The sequence below is a fragment of the Caloenas nicobarica genome, chromosome 2 (genome assembly GCF_036013445.1).
Source record: "Caloenas nicobarica isolate bCalNic1 chromosome 2, bCalNic1.hap1, whole genome shotgun sequence".
In the NCBI taxonomy this organism is placed as follows: Eukaryota; Metazoa; Chordata; class Aves; order Columbiformes; family Columbidae; genus Caloenas; species Caloenas nicobarica.
In genome coordinates, this window is record NC_088246.1 from 136714774 (window position 1) to 136737735 (window position 22962).

Sequence of the window (22962 nt, forward strand, 5' to 3'; positions counted from 1 at the left end):
GGACGCATGTCGAACGATAGCACTTGTCTGTGTGAATGTAGGCATTTGATAACTAGGTGTCTAGATTTTGTTAGGCTTCCCCTGTAGTAAAGAGCAAGAGACAAGGTGAAACTCATCCAATCCCAGCAACATCTGTATGAAGCGTTCACTGGAAATTATTCCACTTTACTTTTAGATGGTTAGATAAATATAATCCACCACCCACCCCATCGGGATGCGCCTGCATTTTCTCTATCAAATACTCAGGGTTCTACTGTAAGCTTATATAGCGATGCTATAGTGAGCTGAAGGATAAAACCGCCCATGAATAAGTGTCAGTATGGTCCTGTACAGGGCCACCACCACAGCACTGACATCTGAAAGCATGTACAGCGCCCAGCCCAAGTAAGAAGTCTGTTAGGAGAAGAGGTCTACCTGGAGGAGACGGGAGACCTCATCTACAGCTTCCTCACTAGGGGAGGAGGAGGGGCAGGTGCTGGTCTGTTCACTTTAGTCACCAATGACAGAACCCGAGGGAATGGCAGGAAGATGTGCCAGGGGAGGTTTAGGTTGGACATTAGGAAAAGGTTCTTCCCCCAGAGGGTGCTGGACACTGGAACAGGCTCCCCAGGGAGGTGTCACGGCCCCAAGCCTGGCAGTGTTCAAGAAGAGACTGGACAGGAGCGGGACTCGATGATCCGTGTGGGTCCCTTCCAGCTCGGGACACTATGATTCCAAGCGGCTGAAGCTCGGGCAGGCCTGGGCAGTGCAGCGGGTTCGGCCGTTGCCCAGGGGCCTGCCTGCTCAGGGCCGGTGCGCTGAAACCTGGGGGTTCCACCGCAGTGCTGGCATCAGCCCTGAAAACAAACAAACAAACAAACAAAACCAACAAAGCGGAGCACGCAACCCCTCTCTGGCAACCCGGCACCTCGGCAGCGCAGCCGCAACCTCCCCGCTGCGCGCCCCCGCGCTCAGGGAGGGCCCCGCCCCACAGCGCCTCGGCCCCGCCCCACAGCGCCTCGGCCCCGCCCCACAGCGCCTCGGCCCCGCCCCACAGCGCCTCGGCCCCGCCCCATAGCGCCTCGGCCCCGCCCCACAGCGCCTCGGCCCCGCCCCACAGCGCCTCGGCCCCGCCCCGCGCCGGGCAGGCAGCGGCCTCACCTGCTCAGTGCGCATGCTCCCAGGTGCTCCTCCCGCCCCTCTCCCCCCCCCCCCCCCCCCATCTTCCTGTGCGTGCGCCCTGACCGCGGCGGCGGCGGCCAGCGGGAGCAGGGGGGGAAGAAAAGTGGGGAGGTGCTGCTTTGCGGCGGTGTTGTCGTGAGGGTGCCGTATTTCAGCCGCAAAGCGCTGCGTGTCGCCGTTGGGCGGCGCGGGCAGTTTGAAGTGGGGCGGCGGTTCGCGCGGGTGGCCCAGCCCCAGCCCCAGCGCCATGGCGGGCGGCCGCGCCATCCCCGGCCAGCTCAGCCTCATGGACCGAGGCGTCAAGAGGTGAGGAGCGGGCGCGGAGAGCTGGGCCCTTGGGCTGAGGGGAGCCCGTGGCTGTGGCCGTGGGTAGGGCGGCCCGGCCGTGAAGCTGATCATAGAGTGTCCTGAGTTGGAAGGGACCCACAGGGATCATCGAGTCCAGCTCCTGTCCCTTCATGTGACAACCCCACAGTTCACACCGTGTGTCTGAGGGCGTTGTCCAGTCTCTTCTTGAACACTGCCAGGCTTGGGGCTGTGACACCTCCCTGGGGAGCCTGTTCCAGCGCTCCACCACCCTCTGGGGGAAGAACCTTTTCCTGATGTCCAACCTAAACCTCCCCTGGCACATCTTCCTGCCATTCCCTCAGGTTCTGTCATTGGTCGCCAGAGAGAGGAGTTTGGCGCCTGCCCCTCCTCCCCTTGTGAGGAAGCTGTAGCCACGATGAGATCTCTCCTCAGTCTCCTCTTCTTCAGGCTGAACAAACCAAGTGACTAAAGCTGACAGCGGTACCTTTCCTTTGCAGCCTGCTGGAGCTGCCCCTCTGCCCGGACCTGCACACGCTCAACGCGCACTGTAACCGCATCGCCAGAATCGAAGGGCTCGGCCACCTCCAGAACCTGCGGCATTTAGATCTGTCCTCAAACCAGATCCGCCGGATCGAGGGGCTGAGTTCCCTGGCTCAGCTACGCACCCTCAGCTTATCCTGTAACCTCATAACCAAAGTGGAGGGTCTGCGATATTGATTTCTGTCCGTTTAGCAACTTATGAGGCTTTTCTAACGCTCGCGTTAAGGCTTGCTTTTGGAAAATACATGTGTAATTAAGCTTATGCGAAGTTAATATAAGCTGCTAACTATATTATGTAAGTTTTAAAAAGAGCACATAGTCTGTGTAAGCTTTATCATGGAAGGATGCCTTAATTTAAGAAGAAAACTTGATTTTTAGTTTATGATTATAGTTTATTATTGTAATTTGTAGTTATGACTTTAAAAGGCTTATTTTGCAGGATTTGATTTGATGAAAGCAGAGCATTCTTCTGAAAATGTTAACTGTTTCCACTTTTTTCTTGTTTTGTTTAGGACTGGAAAAACTCTATAATTTAACTATACTGAATCTGTCATATAATCACATACATGATCTCTCTGGTAAGTGACTTTGGCATGTGCGGTAAAAAAGTATTTGCCTCACTTAAATTTTGAAAAACTTGACCAAATGCATTTTTTAGACATTTCTAGTAGTTAAGCCAATTGACTGAGCAATGCTACTAAAGGTGGCAATTGCTGCTGCTCTCAGCCTTCAAGTTTCTAACATAATGGGTTGTTCTGAACCAGAATTTATTCTTCTGTGTTTGGCCAGACCAAGCTTGTTCACAAAGTAGTCCAGTAAATATTTCAAACTCATTTCCGAAGTGAAAAATGCAGCAGTCTCAGAAGATGCAGATGTGGGTATGACATGCAAGTTCTCTTCTAAATCTATTAGCAGAAGCGACAACTGACCATTTCAACAAAGAGTCTAAGCTACAAAATCAAGGGAGTTCATAATAGAAAATTAAAAAGGACACTGACAACAATTTTGTTAATGAACTGAGTAATAGAAAGGAACTTCAAGCAAAATGCTTGTTTTTCCCTGCTTCTTAACAGTTAGAAACTAATCTGTTTCTTTCAAATTAGCTCCCATAAGTAGCTTGACTTTGGTACTATGTGGAAGTGTACTGTAGATAATTATGCATAGACCTATACATAATAAACAGGGATTTGGAGGAAAGGTTGTTGCATCATTACCAGTTTTGATGAATTATTTACTGAATATTTTTCAACAAGATGCTGTTTATTCTAAGCCATGTAGTCTAGGATCATAGCAGAAATCAGTTTGTGTTTTTTTTTCCCCTCAAATTTTCAGGATTTCAGCACCTTCATGGAACCGGTCATAAGATTAGCCGTATTGACCTTCACAGCAACTATGTAAACAATATTGATCACTTACTTCAGTGCATGAAGGGACTGAGCTGTTTGACGAATCTGACGCTGGAAAAAAATGGAAAGGCCAATCCAGTTTGTCACACAGCAGGTAGGGATCTCATCTTTGGTACGTACTTTGCGCTTCTTAGGTCAGTGATTTCCCTTAAGCTGTCAGCAAGGTTCAGAAGCTCGTCAATTCATTCATAAACTGGCCAGCCTGCAGAAATCTAAATTCTGTCCAAATGGATTTGTTTTCCTTAGAGAAAGCTCCCCCTCTGCTGCCCTGGGTATACGCTCAAAATTGTAACTTCTTGTTTGCTTTGATAAGGTTCAACTTTTCCCTTAAGGCAAGAGATGGACAAAGAGCGATGGGAACAGAAAGTTTTGCAGAAATGGGAGGAAGGCAGTATTACCCTGTTTTCTTGAAAATAAGACAGGGTCTTCTATTAATTTTTTGCTCCAAAACTTATTACTTTTTTACATGTATAGCTGCCTGGACACTATTTAAATTTACTTTTTTTACAAACTGAGTAGGGCTTATATTTTGAGCATCCTCAAAAATCCTGAAAAATCAAGTCAGGGCTTATTTTCGGGGTAGGTCTTACTTTTGGGGAAACAGGGTAATATTATAAGGTTGGAGGGTGAAGAATTTGAAGCATATACATAAAGATATTGTGCTATACAGAAAATGGGGAGGCATGGGAGTACGCGGTTGTCTTGTAGTGATAGACACTACAAGAGGAAGATGAGTAATAAGCACTATCAGCCTTTCCTCCTTTCCCCACAGCTTCAGTAAGCAGTGACAGTCTGTAAGTTACTCTGCGGTAATTAGCATTTTCATCAAAATGGTAGGCAGTGTGGAGACAAGTTGGAGGAGTGTGTGTGGGTACATCACTTTCAGTTCTGTTGAGGGCAGGTTTTTTTGTGCTGTTTAAATGTCATACCCTGTGTTCAAACAAACTAAACTGTAGTAGCCTGTTTTGGTGTAGGTTTTGTTTGTTTTCTTCCTTTGTGTATAAGAAAGGAGAAAATCTCTTACAGCAAGTTAGAAGTGGAGGACTGATACTCTTGGGACAGCTCAAAGATCATTTGGAAAGTATTTAAACATCAGTCCATGACCCTTCATGCTTCCTGAAATATTTAAAACTGGAAATTTCATTGCCAACTACGAAGTGTAGAACAGTAGGAATTACAGTGATACAAAATAACAACCATATCGTGAGCGTGTGACTGATACAGATGTAATATGTGTACAGTTCTTGGAAAGAAACCTGAGATAATTGAGGGAAGCCGAATAAGGCCTTAAGTAATGTTTTCAAAAGCACCCATGAACAAGGTTTACAAATGCATTCAGACACCATGGAAGCAGGAACAGGACTATTAAAGCTACCTGGATAACTGAGAAAATTCCCCTGGTTTTCTTCTGAAAGTGTTTACATACATCTTCAAATCTACCTCACTGGTGTCACTTTCAAATGTAACTGCAATGTTTAGGAGCCCAAATTCCACCAATTTCAAGAAATTTGACTTCAACGCCTTACAGTTTCATAATACCTTATTTCACTCACTGAAAAAGGATGAAGTTATCTCACCCATTTCAGAGCTTGTCTTTCCATTACTTCCATTCCATGTCTGTCCTTGCACTTGGTACAACTGTTCTGGTGCAGTGGGCTGATATTAAAAGGTTGCACGTGTGACTGCAGTGTGCTGACGATGGGAGAAATCCCTGTGTAGGCCAGGACCAGGCAGGCAGCTTCCCAGTTTGTTGTGTAGTGTTGTCTGCTGAAAGTCCTATGGTTGGGGAAAGGTGAGACACTTGTAGATAACTCGCTACTTTATTTTCTTCTAATAAAATGCAATGACTAATTTAAGATGACAGGGTACCAAAAACACACTAGACCTCTCTTTTGGAGATTGATTTCGATTTAAATGTGGTCTTTTCTTCAAGGTTATAGAGAAGCTGTTCTTCAGACGTTGCCTCAGCTAACAATTCTAGATGGAAGAAATACTGCTGGTGAACCAGTGGACCTGGCAGAAGAAAAGTGTTCAGATTTGCAGTGTTTAGAAGACATTTTGGACTGTTTAGTTTCATCTGGGTGCCCATCACCCAGAGATCAGGTGCCAGAGATTTTGTGTGCTGATTTTATAATTAATAAATTTTATTTTTATATTGCATGCAACTCATTAATGTTACATGGTTGTCTTTCCTTTTGATAGAACTGTGTTACCTTACCAGTGGTGACACCACATATCGACCAGGCGTTGGCTCATTTTCGTCAACGTACAAGAAAACCGGTACAAAGTGCCATCAGCTCCTCTACAGAGCTTGCCTCATCTTCAGAACCAGAGAAGGCTGAACTTCATAAAATATACAGTGAGATAAGAATTAAAAACATAGAGGATCAAATTTCACAGATACTGCAAAAGGTAACTTTTTTTTTTTTTCCTGTGATTGCACAGGAAGTTTTGTTTATCAAGGCATATACTCCTTTTACAATGCAAGAGTTTGCTGGGACAGACTGGAGCATTTCTACTGGTATGAATGTGCTGACTTTGTGCTAATGTAATTTTGAGAAACTGGGAATAAAAAAAAAGTCTTTAAAACTGAATATCATACTTTGAATCACGAAAACTTTCATCCCAAATAAAAAACGTAGTTCTCCTAGTCCCATAGACTATCCAATCATATTACATTAGATACAAAATTTTCTGGGTTTGACCCTGAAGCTATCAAAATATGTAACTGAACCTGAGTAAAATATGAAATGCAGTAAAATATCTGTATTATAGACTTGGTGTTGGTCTGTTATGTTTGTTAGGTATGTTCTAGTAACAGTTGATTGTGTACTTTGCATGTTTGCAGGGCTTTTTTCAAGTGCTGCATTTGTTTTACATTTTGCACCAAGCTTCTGCGCCTAAGGATTCTAAACAAACTTCCAAGTATTTCAGAAAGATACAAGTACATGTTCTGAAGCATGCTGTTCTGTTGGGTTTATTTGATCTTTAAAACAGCAATGTTTTAGCAAGGAGGGATGGAGTAGTTTGGAAGCAATTCTTCTGTATCAATATTATTTTGTAACTGTTAACTTTTTAAAAACAAGACCTGAAAAAGTGTGAGAGATTAGCCAACTAGAAATCGAGAAATAAATCGATAAAACTTGTATCTGTTCTTAGGTATCTGATACCTCAAGAAGTGAAGCTCCTCCAAATGTTCTCAAAGCTAAGAGAGACACAGATCCAACTTCTGAGAGTGAAACAGAGAGTGGGAAAGAGAACAACAGGAAGGTTGTGAAAAGAAGCAAGATCCCTACTTATCGTAAAACTACCTTATCTACAAGGGGTCATGTGAATCATCCTAAGAGCAAAATAACTGACAGGTATCCTGATGTTTGCCATAGAAATCCAAAATGAATTAAGCTGGATATTGTCAGAGTGAACATAATTTGAACATAATTTTGCTGAAAGTGACAGGTTGGGTAAATTAGTTCTGTTAATAATGCTCTAAATATCAGTAGGTACTGAGGCTTTAGAACAAATCTGTTGATTAGGAAAACAATTGTGTTAAACTTTAGAAGATGTGTTCCACTTGACCCAAATAAAAAGTGTTATTTGTCAGCTGGCCCTGCTCATTAATGTTTAATATACAAGCCGTTTTTTCTTAATCTAACTGTTCATCTATAACCTTCTGCATCCTTGTTTTTCTGTATTAGTCCTTTAGGTGTTATGTATTATTTGAAAATTTTTGACGTTTGCTCTTCGCTCAGGTCATTTCCCTATATGAGCGTTTTCTGTCTTTAGGTGACAAGGAAATTGAACTGCAGATTCCAGAATAAAGACTTTCAAAATTCTAACACTTCAACTTAGTTATAAATTGTGGAGAAAGAAGAATTCTCCACAGACAGGAGAACTGAGTCAAATTAAAAAAATGAAAAGATTCATGGTGTCAGAATGGTGGTCAGGGGCATAACTGCCCATATCTTGTGATGAAACCGAAGGTGCCATAGTAATTTGTTTGATTTACTTAGTAAATATCAGAAGTGATTAATAGGAGAAGATATAAATTGGAATATATCAGTTTAGTCAGCCAGTGCAGGTCTACAGCTACTCTGCTTCTCTAAAATTGTTTCATATCTATGTGATCATAAGATGTTTTTCAGATAGCATCTGGCAGTACTATACACTTTACAGCTGAAGATTTTAATTTAGCTGTTTGTTTTATGATCTGCTTGCAAATTATTTTCTAGGTGTTTTTGAACTCTGCACAATGCAGCCTCTACACAGAACTGTAAAATTTCGTCCTGTAAAAGTGTCTGAATCCTCCGTTACTGTTTAAGCTTTGCATATTCCTAAACATACTTTGATGTCCTGTTATTATAGGGAAGAGAAGAGTTCCTCAAAGTGTCTACACTCCAGTCAGAGAGATGCTCATCTTAATTCATCACCTGATACGGGAGACTTGGAAGTAGTGGGAAGAAAAGCTGAAATATTAGCTGAAAGACAGAGCAACATAGAAAAAGTAGAAGAAATTAATTCAAATGCCACAGAGGAATCAACATACCGAGTATGTTTTGTATAATTTCAAGTTAAATCTGAGTATGTCTTCACCTGAAGCCAAGCGTATGTCTCCTGGTGGAACTTTAGAATTGGAGGTGACAAAAATAATTGTGTAGATTAGCATCAAAAAAAGAGTAGAGTTCTTGTAGTGTCAGCTGGAAGAGAATTTATTTTATTTCACTTTTAGGGGGATTTTTGACCTGGTGGCTTGCACTTTCCTCTGTCATCCATGAATTCCAGAAAGGCAGAAAGTCTTGTTCTACAATCATGAATATTGTTTGTCTTTTTTGGCTACATTTGAGTAAGCTGATTCTTACCATGTTCTTCCTAAGGCGCTGATTCAAGAGCTGGATCAAGAGAAAGAAAGGAGGTGGAAAGCAGAGCAAGCAGAAAAGAAATTAATGGAGCATGTCCAAGAACTACAGAAACATGCAAAAGAAGAGAAGAACATTCAGAGTATGGCTGTATACACTACAGGCAGGTAGGGAAACAGAGTGCTGTAGTTTAAGAGTTTTGGGTTTTAATTCAGGACAATTCCAGTTATAGCCTTAAGAAATGAGAACAGCTTTAAACAATATATTTGCAATAATGCATCAAGAAGTAGTGCTAGAATTTCTCTCTGTATTACCTAATGAAATTCCTTTCTACAGATTTCTTCCTGTTCTTCTCTCGGAACGCTATCAGTACGTCACTTACCTACATTTCCAGCCATTACTTTCCAAGCAATCTATATCATAATTGTACTTTTTCTTTCAGCTCAGGTTCTAGTAGCTGTTTCATGTCATAATTTCAGCTTCCAATTTCCAATCTCCCTTTCCACCTATACAAACAACTCTCTTTTTTTCCCTGCATGGTGCAATTGAATGAAGTTGTTTCTGGGAGGCCAGAGCTGGCCAATAGGCAATACGTTGTGTGGGTCAGGTCTAGGGTATCTTCGGACAGACTGCTGTCATCATCCTTGAAAGTTCTGAGCAGTGTCCTTTTTTTCAGTTCTCCCTTCTCACAAAGCATTGTTTGTTGTCAGCTATGATTGGAGATGTCTGCTCTCTCTGGCTTTTTCTTAACTGCATCGTATTTATCAAAGACACATTTTCTTTCTTGTAAGGAAGAAACAAGTCAAATGCTTCCTGAGTTACCATCCATGACTTGATTATTTCCCCTTTTTTTTCTTGTCTTTTTGTTTTAGGTTCACTTCCCACCTTTATTTGTTATCACCTTGGATAAGAGGCTTATTATGTTCCTTTTCTTTTGAAATAGCTCTTGTATCAAAAATTATTAGAGTATTTAAGAGTATGGCAATTTTTTCTTAAGAAAACTACCAAATTATAAATTGATGCAATATGTTTGACTTCTATAGAAAGTAAAATGATACTGGAATGTCATTTCCTTAAAGAGCATCTATGAGGTTGTCTCCAGCTTAATTTCTTTTAAAATTAAGCTCCATATAGTCATGCTACACATGACTCTAGTAATAGTTTACGTGTTTTTAAACAGGTTTACATGGTGGTGCTGTACATAGTAACACTCAGCAAAGAGCAAGATAAGGTGCCGCAACACTTACTAATGTCTTCTTCTCAATGTATTTGGTATCAAACTAAATACTGTTTGTAATACAACTCTCTTGCATTCATTCTCAGGTTAAAAGAATTTATATTGAAAGAGAGAGATGTTAAAGCACGACTGCAAGCAGATGTCCAACAGTGGAAAGGTGAAACTGAAAGACTTACTAATGAGTTAAATCAGGCAAGAAATAAAGAAGCAGAACATCAGAAGGCTGTGCAAGCTTTAGAAGAAACACTGTCCAAGATGGAGACACAGAGATTGCAGCAGCGAACAATAGAGGTAAATATTTTTCATGAGTAAAGAATAATGATGGCAACAGGATGGCTACTCAAGATATTTTAAAAACACTAGATTTTTCAAGCCTGAAGTCTGAGTTTTCCACAATAAAAGCTGATTGTTTTTTCTATGTCGTAGTAGTTAATAACAAGTATACATTATAATTATCCCTGAATGTGTTTTCTAAATAGAAGTATGTCATGTGATGTGGTCTTAAGACAAAGGAGAACAAGTCGCATGTACTTAAAACTGAGAGTTTATATTTTCTGAAGATACACAGTAAAAAACCCATTTTTTTAAATGTTGCTGAAATCAATAAAGATCATATTAGTGGGATGGAAATCTGGCGGTTCTGTTTGTTTTGCTGATCTAACGAATTAGATGCTTCTAATTGCAACCAGAAGAAAACAGTAATTGCTGAGAACATCTTGTAAAGATTCTGATCATTTTGGAGTTGGTTTGTTTTGGGATTTGTTCATTTAGTTTTTACAGCTGGAGAAGATAATGATGCTTTTGTTGTCAAAGTCACTTTGTTCAGTATACAAATACGTTAAGAACAAGATGCTGGACCCAGATATCGCCCCTATTTCTGACTGAATAATTCACTGGTGTCTTTTCAGTGGCAAAAATCAAGTTGAGTGGACAGTTGTGATGGAATTCTGCAAACAGATTTGCGATTTGTTTTTGTTTTGTTTTCTTTTGTTGGAGGGGGTGGTTTGTTTTCTTGTGAGCATTGGAAAGTAAACTGGGTTGTGTCTGCATTCCAGCTATACCATTAGACAACTGACACTTAGAGTAGTCTGTTAATCATCCACAGATTTGATACTCTGGAAAGCAAAGAGATTAGCACTGTGTAATTACCAAATGTGGAGACTCTCTGCTTTCCTTAGGAGGACATGTTGACAAGATAGTAGTTACTGCTCACTGCTTGAGCACAAAAGGATTGAGGTAAATGCTACAAGTAATGATTAGAAATAAGAATATCTCCATTAATATCACCTCTGCTGTTTCTGTTGCATGCTCTAATTTGCAGCCTTCTGAAGTGTCTTTGTTCTGAATTAACATTTAATAAGTAATTAAAACCTTTTTAATAACTTTTTTCATATATTTTTTCCTACTTGTTGAGACAGAAAAGACAGCTTTGTATGTAAAAGGCTTAAGATTATAAAATGGAATTTTTCCTAAAAGCTTGCATCAAATGGAAGAAGTGGAGTGTGCCACCTGGTGTTTATACTAATGCTCCGTTTTTTGCAGCTCTGTTCAGGAACTTTAATCTGTGAGACTGAGAAAGATAAAGATTTTTGTAAACTGGAGTGTTTAAAAAAAAAAAAAAGTGCTGTTGAATACAGCTAAAAATGTTTTGCTGGAAACTAATGCAAGCATTACAATATGGGAGTTCGTAATTGAGGAAATCATTCTGACAATACACTTGTTCCACTTCTGCAAGACACCTTCGGGTTCTGTTTTAAATTAAGTAAATGTTCTTGCTTCTTCAAGAAAGTTGCTTTTTGTGTGTTGTAGTAAGTTAAGCTAATTGTAAACATCGTCTTAAATTTCTCAAGTGCAACAAAATGTATTAAATGGGCTAGGTAACAGAATTCCGTAAAATGTTATGAAAAATAGTGACAGTTGTGGAGCATGCTGTAAACATAATGGCCCAGGTGGTCATGTATGAAACTTTTATTAAAGCACCTGTTCCTTTGTAGTCTAGTATAAGACATGAAGAATAGATAACAGTTTCAAGAAAATCTTGTTCCTCTCTTTATGAATTCTACACAGATGAAACAGGTGCAAGAAGCAGAGCTTAAAGCATCAGCAAATGAAAGAGAAGTACAGTTACTTCGAATATCCTTGCGACAACAGAAGGAGAAGGTAAAACAACTACATGAGCTTCTCATATTAAGAGAGCAAGAACAAAGGTATGGGGTCTCCTATTTTTTTCACAAAATACAGATACTAGTGTTGCAAATGTGTTTTATTTAAACACATTCAGGAAAACGTGGGGTTTTTGGTTTTTTTAATGGGAGAGTTAGTCTTATGAAAACGTAGATGTCTTCCCACTCATTTTCTTGCTCATTTAAGAATATCTTCATGTCTTGTAGGTTTCTGATTTTCCCTTGTCCATGTAGGCAACTGTGTTCTTCTGGCCTGTCATTTGATAGGCTGTTGTCATCTTATATGGCTGAATTTTTTATTTCAAACGCTAAATAGACAAAAATAAAATTGCATTTGAATTATTCTGAAGATTTGCATATACTACAATAACACAAAGTGTTCCTAACCAAAAAAACCCCCAATCTGCTGCTACAGTATCTTGCTTTAGGGCAGGTGGGTGGGTGGCCTGCCTGGCTGTTATCCTCTTTGCCTCCCAAAATTTCCTGGTTTTGGAAAATACTTGAACGCAAGTTCTATGCTGTTTAAGCTGATATAATCAAATATGTGTACAAACTAAAGCAACAACTGCTATGTGGTATACTAGCATCTGAGGGAGGTTATTAATAAAATAAGGTGGTTACACTTGCAAATTTTACAAGCATAAGTGTATTCAAACACAAGGATAACTGCAGGTTTAGATGGGAAGAATCTGATAGCTGTGTTTTGAGAACTTCCACTCATTATCTCACAAATCCTCAAAAGATGTAATGAGAAGGACAGTGGGTATGTTTTGTGTTTGCGCTTTAATTCAGATGAACAGAATAGTGTTCGAGTGCAGGGTAATTTTGCTTCACCATTCTCCCGTAAGGATGCTTCCAGGCAGAAAGGAGGCTTATCCTGGAATACAACAGGTCTCTGCTGCTGCTGCTTTTCAGGTTTTGGGTCTGAGAGAGAAGCAACAGTTGTTGAGTGAGGGTGAAGAGAGTGACTGTGAAAGAGCGTAACTGGCCGTACAGTGCTTCTCCTGATTCCAGTGTCTCTCCCAGGTCTTTGCTATTAGCAAAGCAAACAAATGCTAACTAACAGCAAAAGAGCAATTTGAATAATTTGTACAGAAGCTTGAATTAAAAAGTAAGATCATTCCTTTGGGTGTTTTAACAGTAGTCAATGCGCTTTTCCTCATCCCAGGGCCATTGTCATAGAAGACCGAAATCTGTCTGTGAAACTAAGGAATTTATCCCATTTATTATGTAATTTGTTATCCTTTTTAAGAAATACTGAGGAAATCAATTGAAACAGCATTGTGAGATACTGCACTTGTTGTCTCAACTGTATGTTTGGTTGCTTCAGGAAAGAACTTGAAACTCGAATCACTTTAAATGGACCTGAATTTCAAGATGCTTTGTCAAAACAAGTGGCTAAAGAGGAACAGAGGCATGAACAGCGTGTTAAAGAATTTGAGGAGAAAATTAATATGTTAAACCAGAAGTATATGGATTTAGAAGATGAATTTCGTTTAGCTTTAACTATTGAAGGGAAAAGGTTTAAAGAGGTAAGACTAAGAGAACATTTCATCTCTTTAACGTGCTTGGGTTTGTAGTTTTGGATTGGTTTTCTTGATCCTTAAAATCTTTGCTCTAAAGATTCATCTGAAAATACTGGTAGTAAGATTTGAAATATCAGTCGCTAGAAAATAAGCACAAAGCGGCAAGTCAGCACTCAATTAAAAAAAAAAAGGCATTTTTGTTTGTGAAGTAAAATTTAATCAAAAGAAGTTAGAAAAACTTCTATCTGGTGGTATTAATTTCTTTTAAAAGATGTTGACCCTCTATTAGAATATATTCAGTTATAAAAACTTCTGTGATGTTTTAGTAAGGTTATGGTTACGTATATACCAGTGTATTAAACAACAGGGAACTTTATTATTAAACTTTTCAAAATTGAATATTGGATATGCATTTTGAAATTCAAATACAAAACTTGCTTACTAAAATTCCTGAGATAACATATAAAATAATGTGAACACTAGCCATAGAATTAAGTTAAGTGAGATAAAATTTTATATGCTTCGCCTTCACTAACTTGGTTTTCTTCACTTTAAATCAGTTGGATACACGGGAGAAGACAGCAAAGAAAAGACTGTTCTTTCACCCTTCAAATCTTTCTCTTGCAAGGGAAAAAAAATCTTTCCAGATTTCATGTTGATCTTAATGAACAATGAGATTTAAACAAGGCATTGTTTTTCCCAAGCCGTGATTTTTCTGCACTGCTTCCCATCCAGTCATGACTTAGTTTTTTCCAGGTTTTTGTTTCTTACGAATTTGTAGCTGAGTAGAAGCAGTTTTTTTGAGCTGAAGTATCACCAACAAACTGGTAGAAAGCCATTTTCAGATATTCACTTATTTCACATACTGTTGATGAAATTCTATTTCTTTGGAATTCAAATGTCATACATGTGATGTATACGTACTTTTTGCAAATGTTAGCATTTTTCAAATTGTCTTATAAAACTTTAGGTAAAAGAGGGGTTCGAAAATGCTGCTGCTGACCTAGTTGAATATAAACAAGCCCTCTTTGAGTTGGAACAAAAGGAAGAAGAGATGGCAAGTCTGATCCAGGACCTGACAAGTATAGTGAAAGAACAGAAAGAAAAAATTGCAGAATTAACAAAATCAAATGAAGACGCTACAGCAAACCTAAAGGTACGTGTTCAAAAACATTTCAGCTCCATAGATGATTTTTTGGTAATATTTTATCTATAAAAGTAAAAATTCCATGCAAGGTAGATTGACCAAAAGATGTGTGTTTCCTGTTGGACTAAAACCTAACATTCAACATCAGCCTTTCTTCTTGCATCTTGCACTTCCTTTCTCACAAACACTTTGCTCCTCATTTAGCAAAATCTAGACTTGTTCACATCTTCAGAAGTGCACTCCTTGCCTTGTGAGCACTGGCAGTTTGTGTATAAGAAGTGGTCACTCCAAACTGAGATTTAAAAGCCTGCAATAATACCCCCGAACCTCTGAAAGTAATGCAATATGATTGTGCAGTGGTCACTGTACATGAAGTAAAAACGAAATTGCACAAATAAGCAAGTGCAGCTTAATATCTCTGAGAGTTGCATGAAATTAGCAGTATTAGCCATTATCTACTGTCTAATTTTAATGTTAAATACCGTGGGCACAGTTGCTTTATCTTGCACTACTGATCACCGTATGGTAACATATTATGGTACCATGTTGTCCATAAATAATTTTTAAAAATCTTCGAAACAGAACTTTTAAATTGTTGTGTGATCCAGTCCATGTATGTATCCAGTACAACCCTGCACAGCTGTTTCTAATCTTCTCCCTACGTGTTGCTGTTGGGGTGTCCAAACACTCTATTGTTATACAGAACAGGATTCTGCCGGTCAGCAATGCTGCTAAAAACAAAATTTAAAAATAACTGTTAAACAGCTGTAATCTGTAAAACAAAAAGTAGCCTGCATAACTGAAGATAAAGATTTATCATGGGAAGTGGAAGTTCATCCCAGCTTCTGTCTGTTTGCTTTTTGATTTGGTTTTTAATATCTTGACTTTTAGTTTCTCTTGGTTTTTGACTTGTGCATTTATGATTCTAAACAAGTTTTTATAATGGGATTGCTAATTTAAGGTGGCTACTTAGAAATCAGCTTTACAGCTTCCTGGCATCAAAGTTATGTCTATTTCAAGGAAATGTTTGTGTTTCAGCACTGGGAAGAGACACAGACAGAACCCACTATGCAAGCAGAATATTCCTCAGTGAACTTAATTTGCTGTGTATCAGTATTACTTTCTTAGCTGCTTAGTGTTGATTTGAAATTTTGAATACTTGTTTTAAAGGCTCTTACTGTCTTATTCCAATGTTCATTCATACAGTGTCGAACTGGGGAACTTGAAACTGTGACTGAGGAGGACAAACAGAAGGCTCTGCAAGTTGAGCTTCTGAAAAAGGAAAATGGAAAACTTATTTCTCAGCTGACAGCCCAGGAATCTGTGATTGATGGGTTAAAAATGGAAAGAAAAATATGGGGGCAGGAGTTGGCACAGCAGGGTAATGCCATACCTTTCAAATAAAAACTCCAATATAGTTGTAATCATGGCAAGGTCTCTGGATGCCTTGTTGATCTTACCCAGCTGTAAAGATGGTGTGCAAAAATAATCTTCTGTAGTATGCAGACTGCTATAGGAACTGTAACAGCAGTTGTGGGTTAGTTGTGAATGCAGTTTATCTATTTCCCTAAAATGTCAAAATACCATAACGATACACAAAGAACGTTTAAACATGAAACTACAATAGGAAAACAAGGATTTGTAAATAGTGTTATGTAATGCTACTAGTTTACTAGATTAAGTCTGATGTGAAAATTTCAGTAGGTATCTTTAAACAAAAAAAAAGTTAAATATGTTTAATACTGGGTGAAGAGAAGCTTGGGCTTTTTCCATGTTTTCCTGCCTTATGTGACTCAGCACCACCTTGTGGGCTATTTGAGATTGGCTGAGTCTGTAAAAATTACTGTCGACTTCTGTTGGAGGAGTTTTCAAAGGATAAAATACAGACCTTCAGTCCTGTGTTTCCTCTTAAGTGTTACCGACCTACAGATTAAAGCACTACAGTGTTTTCAGTGGGCAAAATGGTCCTATTCAGTTTTTAAGGCGGTTCTTCCCCTGCACACCTGCCTTCCCCAGCATTATACAGCTTGAAGTCATCTGTAAAATGAGTGCTGCAGTGTGAATATCCTGTTTCATCTAGGAGCTCATCTTGCTCAAGATCGGGGAAAACTGGAGGCAAAAATTGAAGTTTTAATGAATGAGATTGACACGTTAAAAAAGCAAAAGGAACAAGACAGTGATACTATAAAAATTAAGAACAAAATAGTGGATGATCAGACAGAAACAATTAGGAGATTAAAAGAAGTAAGTGCTGTGTCTGACGGTTTGTGTGCTTAGCTCAAATGAAGACTTGCAGTGAAAATTACTGTAAAGGCTGTAATGAAAGTCAGCTCTGCAATCCTAGTTTTACCAACTGGGGAAGCGCAGTTGGGCTGGCGGGGCAACTGATTTCATTGAGAGCAGAAGAGAACTTTGTGTTAACTTGATGTACAGAGATGCTACTTTGAATCTTTCATTGAACCATATCTATGTAAAGACTTTCTTGTCTTTGCCTTGCTTCAAGTTATTCCTGATAATTCTTCTTGAGAGGAATACAGCAGAGCTTATGTGTTTTGTTCTATTAACTCCATTAATCTCATTTAGAGACTTAAGACTTTAGCTTATTAATCAGAGCAAAGTTTTATAGTATGTTATCTAAGTCAAGGTTAGATAGTTTACTCATTAAACTATATAGCCACGAATCAGAATGTGAGCTCAGTGATTTGTGTATGTAGAATTAAGCTGTTATATTAAGAGTTCTAAACTTTTCTTTCAATTTCAGATCTTTGTTTTGATACTTTTTTGTTTTAATTCTATCACTTTACTAAGTATTTTCCATAAAATAATAGGTCTAGAAGAGTAAACTTCCACGTCAGTCTCTGTTTTATTCCAGCATAGACTAAATGATACTCTTTAAGGGTAACAATAAAGTTAAAATGAAGGGACTTTGTGTGTTCTAAAATATTTCTCTTCTAAAGGCCTTACAAGAAAAAGATAAACAAATCAGAAAACAGCACGAAGAAAATGTGGAAGCTCAGAAATTTTTTCAAGTACAGTTGGATGAAAAAGCTGCCGAAACTGAAGAGCTGATGGAAAAATTAAAAAGGCAAAATGAAAGAAAAGAGGAATTAAAGCAACTGCTGGAAGAAAAAGAAGTAGAACTTGATGACATTAAGAATGCACACAGGTGATATATACAAGTGGCAATAATTCTTTGGGATCATAATAGCATGCAGCACTGCCACGAAGTTCTTTTTTGTTCAGAGAATACTTGCTTGCTATTACAACCTACAGAAACATGGAAAAATGGAAACTTTCTCCACCCTCCGAAGGAGTAGTATCTACATTCATTGTAAATATGTTTGTTTGATTTTCAGTGCACTGAAAAAGAAGTGGCAAGGTAAAGGAGAGCTATTAAGCCAGCTGGAGGTGCAAGTTAAACAAATGAAGGAGAACTTTGATATCAAGGAGAAGAAGCTGATTGAAGAGAGAAATAAAAGTCTTCAAACTCAGAGGTGAAAACCTTCATAGCTTATTTTGTGACTGCTCAGTTGTTATCAAGTTGCACTGTTAAAAAGTAAAAAAAACCATTTGATTATACGGTGAAAGAAGGCACAATACCTTTTAAAGTGCTTGGTGAGCCCAGTTGCTGCAAGCTGTGTGTGTGTAGAAGTAGTTCTTGCTATACAGGTGACTTTATTTTGTGGAACTGGCATTCAGTTACAGCATTTGTCCTTTAAACTTCTTAGCTATTGTGCCATTTTCTTTGAAAATAACTGGAGCCTAAACTACAGTAGACTGCTGGATTGCTGCTTGTCATGAGCTTAGTTTGATAGCATGATTTTTTTAAATTTTATTTTATTGTGGCCCCTTTCTCTTATTTTTCTTCCTTCCAACTATTCTTAAGACTAGCTAGTCAATAAGTCTGCATATTTATCTAGCAGTGATAACCAGACTGTTCCTGAAGGAATGAGCTAGTATGACTAAGGTTTTTTGCTTTCCAGTTTTAAATTAAACAGTTTAAAATTAACAGTGAAAGTGTAATTAGGGAAGGTCACCTGATTAATAAATGAAAGAAAATATATTGATGGTCAAGTTTGATTTAAACACCAAAAAACCCAAACAACAACAACAAAAGGCAAAACATAAACCCACACACATTTCAAATAGTCAATAGTTACCAGGTTTTGTAATGGTTGAAAGATCAGTAGTGAGACTGAAGTTTTGTCCCAAATAACACTGTTCCATGTCAAAATTTTGATGTAACTTCATTGCATAGTGGAATAATTTGCCTTGTTTTCTCCTGCTAGATACTTTAGGATTATCCCCTAAAAGCAGAATTTGCTTGGAGCCAAGGAAATGCTTCACTGCTGTGAAGCAGACACTTTCCTGTTTCTGCAAGATGCAGGCGGCCAGGCTGCTTACAGGATTGCACGGTTCAGTCATTGACTTTTCGGGAAGCAAAAACACGTTGAGCAGATGTTTGAAAACAGGGACTCCTTATCCCTCTTGATAGCAGCAATCCCAAATCTTTGTACTCTTTGCTAGTGACTAAATGCTTTTGCTAAGAGGAGCGTCAGAAGCCCTAAATGTGGTGCATAAAACTGGAACACGTAGTTCTGAAGCTAGGTATTGAAATAATTGTCTTAATGCCTGTGTTATTAAAACCTTGTTGAAGGCAGAATTGGGCAAAGCAAAGTACTTCGGTTGTTTCCAGAAATGTGGTGATGTTTTGGTTTCTTTCTTTAATTATTTTTTAGGATTGCTGTGGAAAAACTCCGTCAAATGGATGATGCTTTTAGAAAACAACTTGAGTCCATGTTGGCAGCTCATCAGGCAGAATTATTGCAGCTGGCAGAGGAAAAGGAAAAACAAATTGAAGCAGCAAATGAAAAAGTAACTTTAATACTAAATGTACATGTTTAATGTATTTGCATTTTTATTCTACAGCTACTACAACAGTGGTGCTTAAAGTTACCTGGTTTTCTGGCTAATCTCTGGATGGAAACAGCCCTGGTTTAGTACTCAATCTTGGCACCGCAAGAAAAATCTCTAGAACTGTACCCTCAGGAGGTTCTGTATTCCAGCAAAGCTCCATGCTATGTAGCTGTTACGTGGCAATAGCTAAACATTCCTTATCTAGACAGGAAAAAATGATTATGATTATGCTGTATAACCCATTTAACTCACCTAGGCCAGTGTTAACAGTTACTGGTCCTGTCATGTACTGCATTCTTGTTAGCGTGACAACTGGTGCTTTTTCTGCCTAGCAAGTATTTTGGTTTTGATAAATTACTCACTATCTCCTAGCAGGTTAATACTTTTTTTTTTTTTTCTTTTTAAAGCAAAACTCTGCTACTGCATCCAGTGGCAAAGGTAGTGCATTGCTTAGTTAAACATAAGCATATAACCCTTGCATTGGTCATCAGTGTTAAAAATTGACAAATTATATGGGTTTTTTAGGTGCATTAAAGAAAAACAAGAATTCTTTATGATCTCTGTGCTCTTTCAGGTTTATTGTGTTGAAGAAGAAATGCGGCAGCTTTTACAGGAAATGGCAAACAATAAAAAAGCCATGGAAAATAAAATAAGACGACTTACGCACGCACTGAATGATATTCAACAGGACCTTTGAAGATTATTAATGTATACACTGAAAACATGTATTGCACAAACTTAAGCAAATATATACACCACAATGCACTTTTTTCTTTTTTGCTAGAGAATAAATTATTTGTGATCTATTTTGATGGTTCAGGAATCAGATGTAAATATTTGTACAATATTTTAATAATAAATAATGATTTCCAATCCTTGGTTATTTTTAACTGTTTTGTCAGTATGGCTCAAAACACAGATATAGATGAAAAGCATCATACAAAATTATGAATTAGCATGTTTAGTAAGGGAAAAGAAGGTAGAAAGGCCCAAAGACAAGTGCTTCATATTTGCCTTCACTGAGGTAAAGATTCTTGCAAGGAGAGATCCAAGAATTTACCTGGAAATGTTTACTCAGCCGCTGTTGATGAAGAACGTGTGACTCCTGCAACCTAAGTCATTTTTGCCAGCATAGTGTGGTTTTCCACAGCAAAAGGCTTCCTACTGGGCTTTTGAGAAACAGGAGATAATAAACTAACAGCTTCTTATGGAAGCTACTCATAAGCCTTCTGCTACTGTGGTGGTTCTACTTCTTTTGCAATTAAGATTTTACGGTCTCCACTGTACGTGGGCATTTATTTCATTTGCTTGTTATCACATCCTGAACTGTCCAGGTACTACACTTCGATTAATGCTGCAGTAGTGAGTGAAATAGTAAGCAGTAAAATGAGTTCTGTGTTGCTACACCAGGTGGAGCTATTTCTTCCCATCCGGCAGTAGCTGAATCAGAGTCCTGATGCTCCAATGACAATGGAAGCCACTAAGAGTTTTCCATCAGCTTGTTCAGAACCCAGGCATAAGTACAATCATATGGTGTAACTCTGTATATCCATATAAGTGCCCGGCAGCCCAGTAAAAGCACTGGTGCCAGCAAAAGGCCTCTGGCCTTTGGCTAATTGTGTGAGCTGGTTGGGCTTGTTATCAAGCTGTGTGACCCAGAGCTTGATACCAGCTACCTCTTGTTATGAAGTGCAGCTTAAGTGTGGGTTGTAAAAGGCCTTGAGAACATGGGAGCAAGTTGAAAGCAGAAAAAACAACTCAGTGATGGTTAGGGACTGGCACAGGCTGGAGAGCTGGGAACAGACTGCTTTGGCTTTAAGAAAGGAAGCAGCAGCAAAGCAAAACAGAAAAACAGCCCAACAACTGAATAAGGCACCTGCGGTGGCCTGAGAAAACAGCACCCGCTCGCCGCTTCACACAGTAATGTTGTCCAAGTGTGGAGAATTGCCTAGAGATTGCAGTCCTATAAAAGGGTCAGATTCCAAATCTGTGGGAGGGGGCTGAAGTAAGAGCCCTGCTTGAGCTTGGGCTGCCTGTATGCAGAAATCCTGCACCAGGCCCTGGAGACCCCCGAGGGCTGGAGCCATCAGCACAGCGAGGAGGCGTCTGCTCTGGTGCTGTGTGCTCCAGCCCAGGTGGGATACAGCCGTCATGGACTGACTGCTTTGCATCCGTGCTAACACCTGATAATATGTGAAAATCAATACATTCTAGTAATGGTTAGCAAGGTGTAAGAATGAACTCTTGGCACAATTGGGTTAATGAATGTTATTTTACTGTAAAGTTTAAAATCAGCCTAATTTATGGGTCTGTTTGCATCCCAGTGATCTCTTGACTCTGTGATACAAATATATCAATGTTATCTAAATGCAGAAGAAAACAAATTCTCATTCTTACCTTGTGCTCTACACCCTCCTACTTCAGAAGCCATATTATGTGAGGAACTACCTGGAAAGCTGTTCTGTAGCATTTACATGGAGGTCACTCACGTAGAAAGGCTGCAGCATTTCAGAGCGCTTTTCTGTCATGTTTATCAAGTGTTTCCTTGTGCACTCCTTTTTTTCTTTGCTTATTATTTAACCAAGCTACACCCTGGGGTGAACAAAATGGATACCTGGAATGCAGCAGGAAGATAAAAAACTTACTTTTACCCCAATTCAATTTATTAATACCAGCTTAGAGTTTTTCCTCCAAAATTTTCATTCTAAAATGATTTTCTGATTTCATCATAGTGAGTTTTTACTATTTGTTACTATTTTTAACATAAATTCTCTTTGTTCCTTGCTCTTGGCTCAGAAAGCTCATACTACAGTATCAGGGTACGTGCACGCATTAGTAGTGTTTGGATTGTTTGTTTTTCATGTAGCTAATTCTACCTCTGGCATTGTTTCCCTCTTCATGCTTGCATAGCTTCCTTAGAACTTTTTAATAGATACTTAGGTTATTTCTACCATGGGAAAAGGCCTCAAAACGATAAAATAACAAAAATATGGTGTAGATCAAAGCTGTGCCAAATATGCCTATACTGAGGGATAAATTTCAGCCGGAGATACCTGAAAGCTATAACTGAATACATAAAAATAAAAATGTGAACTCTGTCCTTGTCAGATGCAGGACTTGTTCTCCTGCATCGATCGTGACAATTTAAAACTGAATCCATTATTAGATTTTGCTTTGTTTTCATTTCCAGACAAGATAACAGATCTGTTTAGATCAATACTGAATGTAAAATCAGTCAGGAAATTCCTGCATTACCTCGGACCAGTAGAAATGTGACTCAGGGTCCAGAGAGTGCATACCTGCTTGCTCCTATACATGCATACGTTGCCCTGAAAGTTATATTGGCTATGAAGGTACAGCTCTTACGTGACATGGCAACGTCCCTTCGTGTGCCCCACTGCCCTGTGTGATGGGGCATCTGAAGGTCTTTCCACAACAGCATTTCTCTCTTCAAGTGCATCTGTTGAATTCTTACGAGATGTGGAGCTTAAAGCTGCTCTATTTTTATCCGACGGTGACTGAAGGAAGGAGGTGAACCTCAGCGGAGGGTGAGGCCGAGTGTATTTGGACACCAGCGCAAAGGACGGGCTGAGCACCCGGGATTCTCGGTGCCTCCTGCTGGAACATCAGTGCATCCCGTGTCCTGCCTCAGGAGGCGGGAGAACACAGTTTACAATTAATCC

At 39.2% G+C, this 22962-nt stretch overlaps 1 protein-coding gene across 1 annotated transcript; it reads left to right on the forward strand.

The window, feature by feature from the left end:
• Positions 1-1338: 1338 nt before the first annotated feature.
• LRRCC1 (leucine rich repeat and coiled-coil centrosomal protein 1) lies at positions 1339-20028 on the forward strand. Its single transcript, XM_065629098.1, has 19 exons — positions 1339-1467; positions 1968-2173; positions 2523-2588; positions 3343-3510; positions 5350-5519; positions 5619-5828; positions 6576-6778; positions 7779-7962; positions 8288-8436; positions 9593-9797; positions 11574-11713; positions 13020-13221; positions 14186-14371; positions 15569-15743; positions 16443-16606; positions 17320-17528; positions 17719-17856; positions 19102-19237; positions 19854-20028. The coding sequence occupies exons 1-19, from the start codon at positions 1409-1411 to the stop codon at positions 19974-19976; spliced, it is 3093 nt and encodes a 1030-aa protein (XP_065485170.1). The 5' UTR covers positions 1339-1408; the 3' UTR covers positions 19977-20028.
• Positions 20029-22962: the final 2934 nt, after the last annotated feature.